The sequence below is a fragment of the Rhinichthys klamathensis genome, unplaced genomic scaffold, assembly GCF_029890125.1.
Source record: "Rhinichthys klamathensis goyatoka isolate OS25496 unplaced genomic scaffold, OSU_Roscu_1.1 h1tg000095l_1, whole genome shotgun sequence".
NCBI classification, from domain to species: domain Eukaryota; kingdom Metazoa; phylum Chordata; class Actinopteri; order Cypriniformes; family Leuciscidae; genus Rhinichthys; species Rhinichthys klamathensis.
In genome coordinates this window covers 2,420,076-2,434,901 of record NW_026606634.1, presented here as the reverse complement: position 1 = coordinate 2,434,901, position 14,826 = coordinate 2,420,076, and the positions used below count along the sequence as shown (strand labels likewise).

The following is a 14,826-nucleotide window of genomic DNA, read 5'->3' as shown; positions in this document are numbered from 1 at the left end:
TTTACTGCACTTTACCATAGTACTTTCCCCAGCAGCCCTAACAGCATGACTTTACACTGGAATAATAATCAGTGGTCGATTATATCAGGACTTTTTTGTAACGACTGATTAATTCCTAAAATATAAAGGCATCTAAATATTTAAATTTCCTTGTATACTTCTTTTTTTTTACTTTTTTTTTTTACTATAAATTATGCCCATAAACCAAACCTAATACGGTAGCACACACACACATATATTATGTAAACACAAACTTTGTTTCACAGCCTTTATTAAACTCAGTTTCACAGTTTCTTTATAGACGCATATGTTTGACAGCAGAGAGCCAATCACAGTGGAGTTCTCCAGAGAGGCGTGTCATAATGACATGTGTTTTCTGCAGGCGATGGAGCAGGAGAGTGTGGTTCAGTACGAGCCGGTGGCAGAGATCGGCGGAGGCGCTTACGGTACGGTTTACAAGGCTCGCGACAGAGACAGCGGGCAGTTCGTGGCTCTGAAGAGCGTGAGGGTGCAGACAAATCAGGACGGCCTTCCACTGTCCACGGTCCGAGAGGTGGCGCTGCTCAAGAGACTGGAGCAGTTCGACCACCCCAACATCGTCAGGTACCGAAACACACGTGTGCATGCACTGATCTACAGTCACGCGTGCTTTCAGGGAGAGAGAGAGCCAATCAGCAGTTGGGGACGTGTCAACTCATGATGTGGGAGGAGAGAGAGCCAATCAGCAGTAGGAGGCGTGTCCACTCATGATGGGGGAGGGGAGAGAAAGAGCCAATCAGCAGTAGGGGGCATGTCCTCATAATGAGGGAGGAGAGAGAGAGAGAGAGAGAGAGAGAGAGAGAGAGACACAATCAGCAATAGGGGGCGTGTCCACTCATGATGAGGGAGGGGAGAGAGAGAGAGAGTGAGCCAATCAGCAGTAGGGGGCGTGTCCACTCATGATGAGGGAGGAGAGAGAGAGAGAGAGAGAGAGAGCCAATCAGCAATAGGGGGCGTGTCCACTCATGATGGGGGAGGAGAGAGAGAGTGAGCCAATCAGCAGTAGGGGGCGTGTCCACTCATGATGAGGGAGGAGAGAGAGAGCCAATCAGCAGTAGGGGGCGTGTCCACTCATGATGGGGGAGGAGAGAGAGAGAGAGAGAGAGAGAGAGAGAGAGAGAGAGAGAGAGAGAGAGAGACACAAGGTGTGTTCGACATCGGCTGTGGCTGGATGTAACCGATCGGCGGAGGAGCTGCAAATGGAGACGTGAAGTCGGACACTTTCTGGTTCCCGTAGTGACAGCTCACGTGGTGTTTGTATACTTTACCACAGCTGAAGTGAAATAAATTCAATATTTGCCAAATGCACAGATGTTTCAGACACATTTCATTCAATACTTTATGTACTGCTTCATACTGCATCTGTTTGAACAAGAATAAAGTTCAAAATAGCCACTATCAATGAAGTGCAGTCGACGTTTTTAATCACTTTTATTTTGATAAACAAAACACAATATAGCCTAACATCACGACTACATGAAAAGAGTGTTTACTGTTATAAAAAACTGATTTGTGAGCTTTAGTGGAACTAAAGGTGTGAGAATAAACACGAAACGCACGTGATCGTTGTCATGCGGTGAATCCGGCCAATCGTGGAACAGCTGTGTCGTCATCAGAGCTCGTGCAGCCCAGAGCAGCCGCTCTTCAGAAGCTGCGCTGGCTGAGTTCTCTGGCTACTCTCGAATCGCTCTCGCGGTACTTTGATGCCATACGTCACAGTCACGTGGCGTCGGCGCTGTATCAAGTCGGAAAACATTTCTAACCGGCATGCACTGCTTCAAGTCAGCCGCCGATCGGTCTGCGCAGAGCTGCATGAAGTCGAACAAGCCTACAATCAGCAATAGGGGGCGTGTCCACTCATGATGGGGGAGGGGAGAGAAAGAGCCAATCAGCAGTAGGGGGCATGTCCACTCATGATGGCGGAGGAGAGAGAGTGAGCCAATCAGCAGTAGGGGGCGTGTCCACTCATGATGGGGGAGGAGAGAGAGAGAGTGAGCCAATCAGCAGTAGGGGGCGTGTCCACTCATGATGGGGAGGAGAGAGTGAGCCAATCAGCAGTAGGGGGCATGTCCACTCATGATGAGGGAGGAGAGAGAGTGAGCCAATCAGCAGTAGGGGGCGTGTCCACTCATGATGGGGAGGAGAGAGAGTGAGCCAATCAGCTGTAGGGGGTGTGTCCACTCATGATGAGGGAGGAGAGAGTGAGCCAATCAGCAGTAGGGGGCGTGTCCACTCATGATGGGGGAGGAGAGAGAGTGAGCCAATCAGCTGTAGGGGGTGTGTCCACTCATGATGAGGGAGGAGAGAGAGTGAGCCAATCAGCAGTAGGGGGCGTGTCCACTAATGTTGAGGGAGGAGAGAGAGTGACAATCAGCAATAGGGGGCGTGTCCACTCATGATGGGGGAGGAGAGAGAGAGACAATCAGCAGTAGGGGGCGTGTCCACTCATGATGGGGGAGGAGAGAGAGAGAGTGAGCCAACCAGCAGTAGGGGGCGTGTCCACTCATGATGGGGGAGGAGAGAGAGAGTGAGCCAATCAGCAGTAGGGGGCGTGTCCACTCATGATGAGGGAGAAGAGAGAGAGAGAGAGAGACAGACAATCAGCAGTAGGGGGCGTGTCCACTCATGATGGGGGAGGAGAGAGAGAGTGAGCCAATCAGCAGTAGGGGGCGTGTCCACTCATGATGAGGGAGAAGAGAGAGAGAGAGAGAGACAGACAATCAGCAGTAGGGGGCGTGTCCACTCATGATGGGGGAGGGGAGAGAGAGAGAGCAAGAGGGAGAAAGACTGTAGAAAGAGCAATAAATTAGACATTTTTCAAATGTAGTCTTTTAAAAATGCATCTGAAATAATAAACTAAGTGCAATGTAGTGTTGTCAAATATATCGATTTTTCGACATATATCTGAAATGCTTCCAATACTCGTTTCTCGCAGAATAGATACAGGATATCAGCATCTCCTTCTCTTGCTCTGGATGAATATTGTTGCTGTTACAGGGCTAGATTTCGGCGTGGGATTGCACGTATTGTGCATAATGTCTCATTCCCACATATTTTGTGCTCACAGCCAAAGTGCGGCACATAAAGCCGCCTCTCAGTGCTAAATTGAGTTCTTTTCCACTGCTTGTTGAACTTAAACAGTCAAATACACACTAAATAATGGCAAAATGCCAGTCATGGCGAGTGTTGACAGTCTGTTACATTTTAAGTGAACATAAACAGTTGAGAAAGAAAACGCATGTGTAACAGAATATTGGATCCGTGCTTCAGGTCTTAAAGTGACAGCAGCCTAATAAACCTGCTGACAATTATCAACAGTGTTCAACAATAATTCTCAGAAATCGCTTACTGCACCTTTAAGCCTTCAGCATTTAAACGTTTTTTTTTTTTTACAATTAGGTTGTGCTTTACATTTTCCTCAAAAGCTCCAGTCAAATTACTGTCATTAAATACTACAGTTAGTTAAAAATCTGGAGTGAATGAGATTTCATGTCTGGCTTTCAGACGAGGACAGTGGTGTACATTATTCCTGCTTCATTATTGGATAATGTATGCCTGTGTTCAGTAAAGTGATCTGCACTCGACACCTCAGACTTAAGTCTCTCTTCCTGAGCTTTATCCTGTTTCCGCTCAAGCGCCATCAACCAGGATGAGGAAAGTGCCATCGCTGGTATCCTATTCAGTAACAGCTCGAGACAAGATAGAAATATACAGAGGAGAGAAACGTGCACACACACACACACACACCAATCACAACACTAATACAACTGATACATTCCACAGTAATTTCAATTCACATTTATTTGTATAGCGCTTTTCACAATACACATCGTTTCAAAGCAGCTTTACAGAAAATGCATGAGTCCACATCACAATTTAGAGTGATCATCAGTAATGTACATATACAAAATAACAGTTAGCTAAAAATAAATTAATTTAAACAATGTAACAATGTAAGGCAGAAACAATGAGCTCATTGAAGTAATACATGTAGGTTAACAAATGAGTCCTGGACGTAACAGGTGTGTGATCTGTTGTGTTGTGTGTGTGATCAGGCTCATAGACGTGTGTGATCTGTGGTTGTGTGTGTCACACACACACACACACAACACAACCACAGATCACACATGTCCATGAGCCTGAACACACACACACACACACACACACACATAAAACACAGTGTGTGTGTGTGTGTGTTCAGGCTCATGGACGTGTGTGATCTGTGGTTGTGTTGTGTGTGTGTGTGTGTTCAGGCTCATGGACGTGTGTGATCTGTGGCTGTGTTGTGTGTGTCACACACACACACACACACACACACACACACACACACAACACAACCACAGATCACACATGTCCATGAGCCTGAACACACACACACATAAAACACAGTGTGTGTGTGTTCAGGCTCATGGACGTGTGTGATCTGTGGTTGTGTTGTCTGTGTGTGTGTGTGTTCAGGCTCATGGACGTGTGTGATCTGTGATTGTGTTGTGTGTGTGATCTGTTGTTGTGTTGTGTGTGTGATCTGTGATTGTGTTGTGTGTGTGATCGGTTGTTGTGTGTGCGTGTGTGTGTGTGTTTAGGGTCATGGACGTGTGTGATCTGTGGTTGTGTTGTGTGTGTGATCTGTGGTTGTGTTGTGTGTGATCTGTGGTTGTGTTGTGTGTGATCTGTGGTTGTGTTGTTGTTGATGTGTGTGATCTGTGGTTGTGTTGTGTGTGTGATCTGTGGTTGTGTTGTGTGTGTGTGATCTGTGGTTGTGTTGTGTGTGTGTGATCTGTGGTTGTGTTGTGTGTGTGTGATCTGTGGTTGTGTTGTGTGTGTGTGATCTGTGGTTGTGTTGTGTGTGTGTGATCTGTGGTTGTGTTGTGTGTGTGTGATCTGTGGTTGTGTTGTGTGTGTGTGTGATCTGTGGTTGTGGTGTGTGTGTGTGTGATCTGTGGTTGTGTTGTGTGTGTGTGTGTGTGTGTGTGTGTGATCTGTGGTTGTGTTGTGTGTGTGATCTGTGGCTGTGTTGTGTGTGTGATCTGTGGTTGTGTTGTGTGTGTGATCTGTGGTTGTGTTGTGTGTGTTTGATCTGTGGTTGTGTTGTGTGTGTGTGATCTGTGGTTGTGTTGTGTGTGATCTGTGATTGTGTTGTTGTGTGTGATCTGTGGTTGTGTTGTGTGTGTGTGTGTTCAGGCTCATGGATGTGTGCGCCACACTGAGAACAGACCAGGAGACTAAAGTGACTCTGGTGTTTGAGCATGTGGATCAGGACCTCAGGACGTACCTGGAGAAAGTGCCGGCGCCAGGACTGCCGATCCAGCAGATCAGAGTAAGCCTCGCTCAAACACTGCGTTACAGAGATTTGTGTCAGTAAACAAGTTTATTGTGTCATATTTCACAATGTAGATCAAGTGCAAATGTTTGTTTATGGTTCAGGGATTTCATTAGTTAGATGTACAGTGAAGGAAGTTTGAGTTTTCAGACTGAGGCTAGACTTCAATCCAGCCTTTACTGTCAAACCCTGTGGTGTAAAATATGATGATCTAACGTTTTAATTTTTTTAAATCATTTAATTCAACAGCAGCATGAAAGCACTGCGCTAGTTTGAAGGAGTGCACTACCATTCAGTGTTAGTAAGATTATTTATTTTAGTTGGTCAATGGCTCAGTCTATTTCAGTTCCTCAAAACTGCAACGCTCCAACAATGCGCCTGACACACACACACACCTCACACACCTGGTTCTCAGACCAGCAGCCCATGGGCGGACAGATGGGCGCAAATGCATTTGCTATTTAAACAACGTGGCGCAGGACGTGAAAATGAAAACTGCGTCGGGCTGAATCTAGCAAAACACACTTGCGTCGCGCCTGGCGCTGCATAGCACCGAGATAGGGCCTTAAATGTTGTTTCAGGCTCTACTAGAGCAGGTTTTCCAGCTTGAATGTTGATTATTTTCCTCATATTCTCCATTGTTGCGGCTCCTCTCTTCTCAGTCTGTCAGAAACGCTCTGTTTACTTCCTGTCTCTGTGAAGCCCCTCCTTCTGAAAAGCACACTGTGCTCTGATTGGTCGGCTGGAGCAGTGTGTTGTGATTGATCGAGCGCTTCGAGTGTGTTTGGGAAATGTCCCGCCCCTTACCATAACCGCCAGTTTAACACACTACTAACTAACTCAACCAGGCCCCGCCCCTTTATTCTGCGTATGAATTATTATAATGAGGAATATTGTGACGTGTTCGTTCCCGGAAGAAACTCAAGACTACAATGGAGGCGTTTCAGAAGTTCCACTGACACTGATATAGAGAAGAACTGGAGCTTGTTCATGATCAAACAGCAACATTACACACTAAAGTTACTTGACAATAATTACACTGTAACAAGGACACAGTAAAATAAAGTGTAACCGGATGTTATTATCAGATGTTCTGTGTGTATGTTTGCAGGACTTGATGCAGCAGTTGCTGTGCGGTTTGACGTTCTTGCACTCGAATCGGGTTCTCCATCGGGACCTGAAGCCGGAGAACATCCTGGTGACGAGCAGAGGACAGGTGAAACTGGCCGACTTCGGTTTGGCTCGGATCTACAGCTGTCACATGGTGCTCACACCAGTGGTAAGAGACGCGTGGCTCGTACACACACACTCACACACACACGCGCACACATCTGATGGTGTTTCCTCCGCTCAGGTTGTGACGCTGTGGTATCGCTGTCCTGAAGTGCTTCTTCAGACCACATACGCCACACCTGTGGACATCTGGAGCACCGGCTGCATCTTCGCTGAGATGTTCAGACGCACGTGAGTCAGTGATGCTCGTCGTCGTAATGTATGGCGGCAAATCAATGACTAAAATAAGCGAGCGCACAACTGATGCTGGCGCGCGAGGTAAATGACTTCCACGAGACGGTAACAGATCTACACGCGAGGAAACGGGAACTCGCGATTGTCAAATGTCATTGGTTACTTCCCCTTTTCCGGAAGTCAGTTGTGATTGGACGCCTGTCCAATGACCCGTAATGAGACATGAGACATCACTTAATTTGTTTTATTTATTGTGGTTTATTAATGTGTAATGTGATTTAATGCATTGTTAATATAGAATCGATTCTTCCCAGATACTATATTAACAGAAAGTCTTACTAGTAGGGTTGCCACCTTCAATACAAAAAAATAAGGGACGCCTGCCGGCGGCCGCAGCGGGGGCCAAAGCCCTCGGGGCCACAATGACCACAGGCCCGACGGTATGCCAATGGTATCATAACTCAAAACATATTTTTCAGGAAAGTAATAAGATCATACCAATGGACATTATAATAAGCTATCTGCTATTGAAATCATTGTGAATAAATCACTCTCTATCACAAACAACGTTAACAAAGTGTGACAATGAGATTACAAAAAAAATTGCCTTTCGTCGGAGTTGTATGTGAGATGTTAACTTATTAACTTATTAAATTAACAGATCCATAACTTATTCACTATAAATTAAACAAATGTGTTGATACTCAAACAAATACTAAATTTGATTGGAAAAAACTATGACTTTAGCAAAGGATCTTGAACATCAAAAACATCAGTAGACCAGTAGTACTGTGCAGTATTGGACTATAGGCGTTAAGTGTACTTGTCACTCCGTGCAGCACTGAGTAGCTGTTTCTTTCAAACATGTAACACCATCCAAACAGTGATACCACACATAAATAACCTATAATCTACAAACATTTCTAAATTTAATTATAACACTATTTTTATTATTGGTAAGAAAATCTATTTATGTATTTATTTATTTATGTATTCAGACCTATTGACCTATTCTCTAGATTTGTTAAGCATAAGTCATTTTCTTCACACATGCACATTTTTATTATTAAATATCTCTCTCTCTTATTTAAAAAATGCATGTGTCTGACTACCTTAACTATAATAAACAAATCATACCATAATGTATGGATATAATTCATTTACATTGAAACATTATTTCTTAGCAAATGGGCATAGGGTATGGAGCATATGAAAACGTAATCAATCAGAACATTATTGAGCTGATTAAAAAACTGTCATTACACTATGACTATCTGCTTCGGGAGATCCTTAACGTATGAAGAACTGTGAGACGGTGCTTTGATTTCTCTAAGCTAGCATTGCTATCAACTCTCTGCCAAAAGACCCGCCCTCCTCTGACTCTGATTGGCCCTGAACCTGATGTTATTAAACAAACCAATCAAACCAACAATGGCAGCGAGTATTACCCAATCAAGGGTAGAATAGGACGAGTCTTCACAGAATGCGGGTGTTATGATTTGCATGTGATGATGCATTTAAGACAACTCGGAAATACGGGACAAACCGCGTCCCGTATTGATTCAAAACGGGACGCGCTGTTAATTTCACAAATACGGGACGATTCCGTATTTTAAGGGACGGGTGGCAACCCTACTTACTAGTGATTGCATTGTGTTGTTAAGAGATATTTACAGACTGTAAAGACGCATATCCATGGTTATTAGCATTGCAAATGTACCAAAATTTGTATACATTTTTACGTAATATAAATGGTGCGTTATATTTTCTATTAAATGTAAAAGGGGTTCTGGCTTCTCAAGTTAAGATACAGTCCACAGCATGAATTATAGCTTACAAATGCCTTTTCAGAATTTGCTACAGAATACAGAGGAAGATATTAGAGATATTAGTTGATGCAGCTTTGCTTAATGACCTTTAATGTTGACCTTTCTAATGCTCGTCTCGTCTAATCCTGTCGATTAGTTGGCTCATTAGTCGTGATTTGTGTGGTTTTTCAGACCGCTCTTCTGTGGAGATTCAGAGGTGGATCAGCTGGGGAAGATTTTTGCGTGAGTAAAAACACACACACTTGTGTTGGAGAGACACTGAACACACAACACGTGATTAGTAACGAGTCGTGTTGATTGACAGGGTGATCGGCCTGCCGTCGGAAGAGGAGTGGCCGAATGATGTCACTCTGTCCCGTCAGAACTTCAGCCCTCAAAACCCTCAGCCAATCACAGACTGTGTTCCCGAGATCAGCGAGAAGGGGGCGGAGCTCTTATTGGTATGTTTACAGTCAATATCACTTCACATACAGCTAGTTTTACCATAGTAAAAACTGAAAACGAAGTAAATGAGCTATTAAATATGATTTTTTTTTTTTTTTAGAGGTGAAGAAAGGATTATATATACAGTACCGGTCAAGTTTGGACACATTATTATTTAATTAAGATTTAAGTCTCTTACGCTCATCAAGCCTGCTTTTATTCGATAAAAAAAACTGTATTATTGTGAAATATTATTATATAATAATAAACCAAAATTATAATATGCTGCTTTTTTCAGGATTATTTGTTGAATAAAAAGTTAAAGAACAGCATTTATTTCAAATAGAAATCCTTTGTAACATTATACACTACCGTTCAATTTTGGGGTCAGTTATTTTTTTTGTTTTTTTTTTGTGAAAGAAATTAGTACTTTTATTCAGGAAGGATTTGTTAAATTGATAAAAAAAAAAGTGACTTATATTGTTAGAAAATATTTATATTTTGAATAAATGCCGTTCTTTTTAACTTTTTATTCATCAATGAATCCTGAAAAAAGTATCAAAGGTTCCAAAAAAATATTAAGCAGCACAAATGTTTCCAGCATTGATCAAAACGAGGCATCAGATCCTCATATTAGAGTGATTTCTGAAGGATCATGTGACACTGAAGACTGGAGTAATGATGCTGAAAATTCAGCTTTGATCACAGGAATAAATTACACTTTAAAATATATTAAAGCCATTATTTTAAAATTGTAATAGTATTTCACAATATTACAGTTTTTTCTATATTTTTAATAAGAAAAATGCAGGCTTGGTGAACATAAGAGACTTCTTTCAAAAACATTAAAAATATTAAAATGTCTCCAAACTGCACACACACACACACACACATAAAAAAAAAAAAAACCTTCATGCTGAAATAAAAAAATAAGTGAATTTTTAAATATATTTTATATTTCAGCTGGTTGCAAGACATCATTTATCATTTTCATTTAGATGAACTGGAAGTACTAAAATAAATAAAACTGAAATAAATATGTCTATAGTTATGCTTTTTTATTTCTGTTTTAGTTTGATTTATTTCCAGTTAGTAATTTTAGTGTGTCAACTTAAACCTATTTCAGTTTATAAGGCAACATTTCTAATTTATTTAATTTCTCAACTAATATTTACTATTTAGTTTTATACCAGCTTTATTTGACTGAACAGAAATGCTTGTAATAGTTTTGAGGAAAATAACCCTGATAATAACTGCAGTTGCCTCTGATCTGAACGACGGATGTTTTGAACGGCTCAGATCATCTTGTGACTCTTGATCTCCTCAGGAAATGCTGACGTTCGACCCGTTGAAGCGGATCTCGGCGCTGAACGCTTTGGACCATCCGTTCTTCACAGAATGAGCGCTTCATTCCCATAATGCACTGCAGCCTGGGACCAGCAAGAGTGCTTCTCTACCACATACCTAAAAACTGAATATTCAACCGTAGCCGTGTGTGTGTGTGTGTGTGTGTGTGTGTGCAAACGTGTCTGTGACTGTAGTAATCACCTTCAGTGCCTGTGGCGTTTCGTACGTGATGATGATGATGATGATGAGGAAGATTCGAGCGTCATGTTGGCCTGTGATGATAGAGTGTCATATTTCTCTTCCTTTCAGTGTGAAACATTATCATTAGCAGGTGTAAACGTCCTTCCGCTCGTATCCCTCATCCAGCATCTGATTCCTCTGAGTAAACGAGTGAACCGGCCCCTAAGACTCACGGATCTCTGAGCCAGGAACGGCTGACGTCAGTGATCGGGTTGGGATCATGTCTGACGCCAAACCACACCAGCATAAAGTGTCCACACCGATTTCTATTCATTCCATTTCACCTGAAATAAAATGCTTTCGTTTATAAATATGTGTGTTTTTTTAATTCAATTATTCTTCATGCTCTAAAAAGCGTCTGATTATTCTATCAGATCTGGTGATGATGACGGAGTTTGAGATGACATAATATTGAGATTTCAACTAGTAAACGGCTGGGAATTTTCATCAAGTGTTGTCGTATCAAAGTTACGGTAAAGAACATGGCGTAAATGGATTTTTTTTTTTTTTTTTTTTTTTACAAAAAAGAAGAGTATGTTACAAATACTACAGTACACAAGAAAATACAACACATGTAGAGTTGCACACTACTGTAGATCTACATAAACACATTGTAACATTTGTACATTTTCCAACTTTTAACTAGTTTTTGCTTCATAGACAGTCAAAATAAAGCTACATTTCTTAAATGATGTAAAACAGGGTTTATAGGAAAAGTTACGTTTGTGAACAAGGAACTGTGCTTTCCACAGTTCTCCAAAAGACCTTTGTCACATAATGCTCTTAATGCTATAACAATGTTTAATGTAAAATAATACAAATATTCACACAGCATTATTCGAATCATATCACGTGACCGATATTGTTGTGGCATTTTTTTTGCATGTTTAAGTCAGAATTGTAACATTTTAAAAAGTTTTTTTTTTTTTTATAATGTTATATATATATATATGTGTATATATATATATATATTAGCATTTTTTCTACATTTTTAAACATTTTAAAAATGTAGAAAAAATGCTTAAGTTTTTTTTTTTTTTTTTTTAAGAGTTTTTAAAGTACAGATCTTTCAACAGCAGGAGAAAAAACGAGTTCAGATCCGGGGGAAACGACTGGGAGTGGGACTGTAAGTATCAGAAGCGGGTCCTGGCCATACATTTAGGTAGGGCAGATTCTGGGTCTTAGCGCTAGTTTATGATTAACATTTTGTAAGCTTTTATATCCTAAACGCTGAACACACCAGACACACTTTTGTCAGTATTGTAATGCGCTGCTCAGCCTGAGAGTGGCGCTCTGACGCATCTCTGACAGCAGATGGCGCTGTTTGTCGGCTAACATCAAGTAATAATGAAGAGATGTATTTTTTTTATTAACATTAATTAACAAAGAATAACTACTGTATAAAATGTAGCTATTGCTCATTTTTAGTTAATGTTAGCCTACTTAATTAATTAACCTTAACTAATGGGACCTTATTGTAAAGTGTTAACTTACTGTTCTTTATAGTTATTTTGCACTTTTAATCTGTTTGAAACATTTGCTTGCTTTATACATTTTGTTGTGTATGTATTGTTTTATTGTATATTTAAAGGTCCAGAGTTCTCTTTTTTTTTGTCAATGTTATTAAACCTGTTAGGAGGACAACACTTTATTCTAACCCAATTCAATGCCTACCATATAAGCTCACTCTCAGAATAAAAGGTACAAAAGCTGTCACTGGGACGGTACCCTTTAAAATTATTCTAATATGTATCATTTAGATAGTAAAATGTACACTTTTGGTACCAATATGTACCTATGAGGTACTAATGCACTGTTTAGGTGCATATAAGTATTAGCATATTAACCTTTTGTACCTGTCTACCGCCGCAGTCAGTGACAGCTTTTGTACCTTTTTTTTCTGAGATCGTACCATGATAAAAGCTTCGTTAAATGACGCTTTGTTTAAACTCCTAATGTGCTACTTGGGAGAAAAGTAAGTAAATCCCAGAACTCAGAGATTGATCATATTTTCATATTTTAGAAGGATTTGAGTGAGGATATGAGGAGAGCTAAAACATAAAAAAGGGGTTTCTGAACACTTACGATTGGGTCTTTGATTGATCAACACAGAAAAACAAGTGGGAATTTAATTTAATGTGAACAGTCAAGTCACCTTCATTTGTACAGTGCTTTTAACTAAATAGATTGTTTCAAAGCAGCTTTAAAGCGATAATAGGAAAAGAGCCACAGAACACACGTCTAACACGGTCCGTGTATCTTTTGGTCATTTGATTTCCTGTTTGGAATGGAATAACGAGAAATGAAATCCAGCTCGTTTATTCGTTTTTTTGTTTAGTTTAAAAAACGAAAAATTAGATTTTGGCTCGATTTTTCATTTTTCGTTTGTGGTTTACAAATCGGTTTATGGGTTCGATATTTCATTTGCACACGTGGGCGGCGCTGAAACGCCCCTTTCATCTGATTGGTCAAACCGCTCCGCCTTCAGTACAAGCTTTTCTTTCTGTCGGGCAGAATAAGAGTATTAATAAATGCACTTTAATAAAACAATGTCTGAAACCACCACTCACTGTTAACTACGCACAATATTTGAAGCAGAAATGTTGCTGGTAATGGGGGCTCTGCGACCCCAGTAATGTGAGCCACAGTAGACCTATGACAGATTATTTTAGCATTTCCCATTGATAAATACAGTGCAAATAGTTCCGTCTCTTTGGATAAAAGGGAAGTGGAAATAAAAATCAATAATAGGCTGAACTGTAACATGATAATATGTTCATAACATTTACCACTCTCGTATTTTATTTACATCAAAAGGTGTGTGTGTGACATGCACAGTATATGCCTAAATAATTTTGAAAATTGAATAGAAATAAAGTTTATATTTATAAATGTAAGCATAGGCTATAGCCTACTCGGTTCACATGAAAAGAAAGAGACAGAAAAGAGAGAAGCTAGAATCAGTGAACGTACAGAACGTAGGCTAGGCTACTTTCAAAATTAGCAGGGTTTGGGATTAATTAAAATCATGACAGTTGAAGAGCACGGCATACCTTTAAAATGTTATTAGTTTCATTATAAAACTAATACAATTTTATTACATACTGAATTGGTCGATGTTTCTCTGAGTTCTGTTTATTATGTTGGCTTGAGAAAGCATATTTAAACGTTATTATTATTATTATGAGAAATTGACTCCGCCTAGAACTTTAATGCTTCACCAAACTCAGCTCAGACCTTCAGACTGGTCTGACTCGCTTATATCTTTTTCTAACTGGTCAGACTTACTTTCCCAAAAAAATCCATTGACTTGCGTTATCTGAGCAATGGGCGTAATACTTAATGCTGTCCACTAGAGGGGGCGACAGGATAATACGTCTTTCTACTCTTTTCCTGTTTGCATCAGTTGAAATGACAAATAAAAGCATGAATTTCATTCATAAATAGGCCATATCTGTGTATGAGAACAAGCTTTACATTTCAAGCTGTAAAACTAATTAAAACTTGAACCCTACTTCAAAGTTTGCCACTCTATAGTTTCTTTTAAGATATTGTTAGTTTTTGCATTTAATATTAGTCCATCTGGAACTTTTATTTGTCATGAGCTCTATATTTTAAGATGTACTAGAAAAAATATGATTCAACAACAAAAACTCTGTTTTAACTCGGCAAATGTGTTTTCCTTTCAAGGCTATAGCCTACAAGTTAGCCTGCTTTTTGCCATGGCTTGCCATACTGCCCAGAATAAACTATATTTTCTCCACACGAGATGTTTAAAAACCCTGCATGTAGTTTTTGTGAAGACGAGCGCATATCTTACAATATCTTACAAAGGTTCTATCGATCTATCTATCTATCTATCTATCTATCTATCTATCTATCTATCTATCTATCTATCTATCTATCTATCTATCTATCTATCTATCTATCTATCTATCTATCTATCTATCTATCTATCTATCTATCTATCTATCTATCTATCTATCTATCTATCTGTCGGACTGACTATATGAAAAACTTGAATGCAAACATTTATGCACAAATATATCTTAAATAACAGTTTAAAAAAAGGTGGTCTGCTATATTTCACAAAGGAAGCCCATTTGTGTGTTATACGAGAAGGACATAGCCTACTGTAAAATTAGCTGGTTTACGTAAAAA

General features: G+C 40.2%; 1 protein-coding gene across 1 annotated transcript; it reads left to right on the top strand.

Annotated features, from left to right (window-relative positions):
- The first annotated feature begins 292 nt into the window (after positions 1-292).
- On the top strand, positions 293-10,976 carry cdk4 (cyclin dependent kinase 4). Its single transcript, XM_056252557.1, has 7 exons — positions 293-603; positions 5,221-5,356; positions 6,471-6,638; positions 6,714-6,823; positions 8,827-8,877; positions 8,960-9,095; positions 10,406-10,976. The coding sequence occupies exons 1-7, from the start codon at positions 308-310 to the stop codon at positions 10,478-10,480; spliced, it is 972 nt and encodes a 323-aa protein (XP_056108532.1). The 5' UTR covers positions 293-307; the 3' UTR covers positions 10,481-10,976.
- The last annotated feature ends 3,850 nt before the right edge of the window (positions 10,977-14,826 follow it).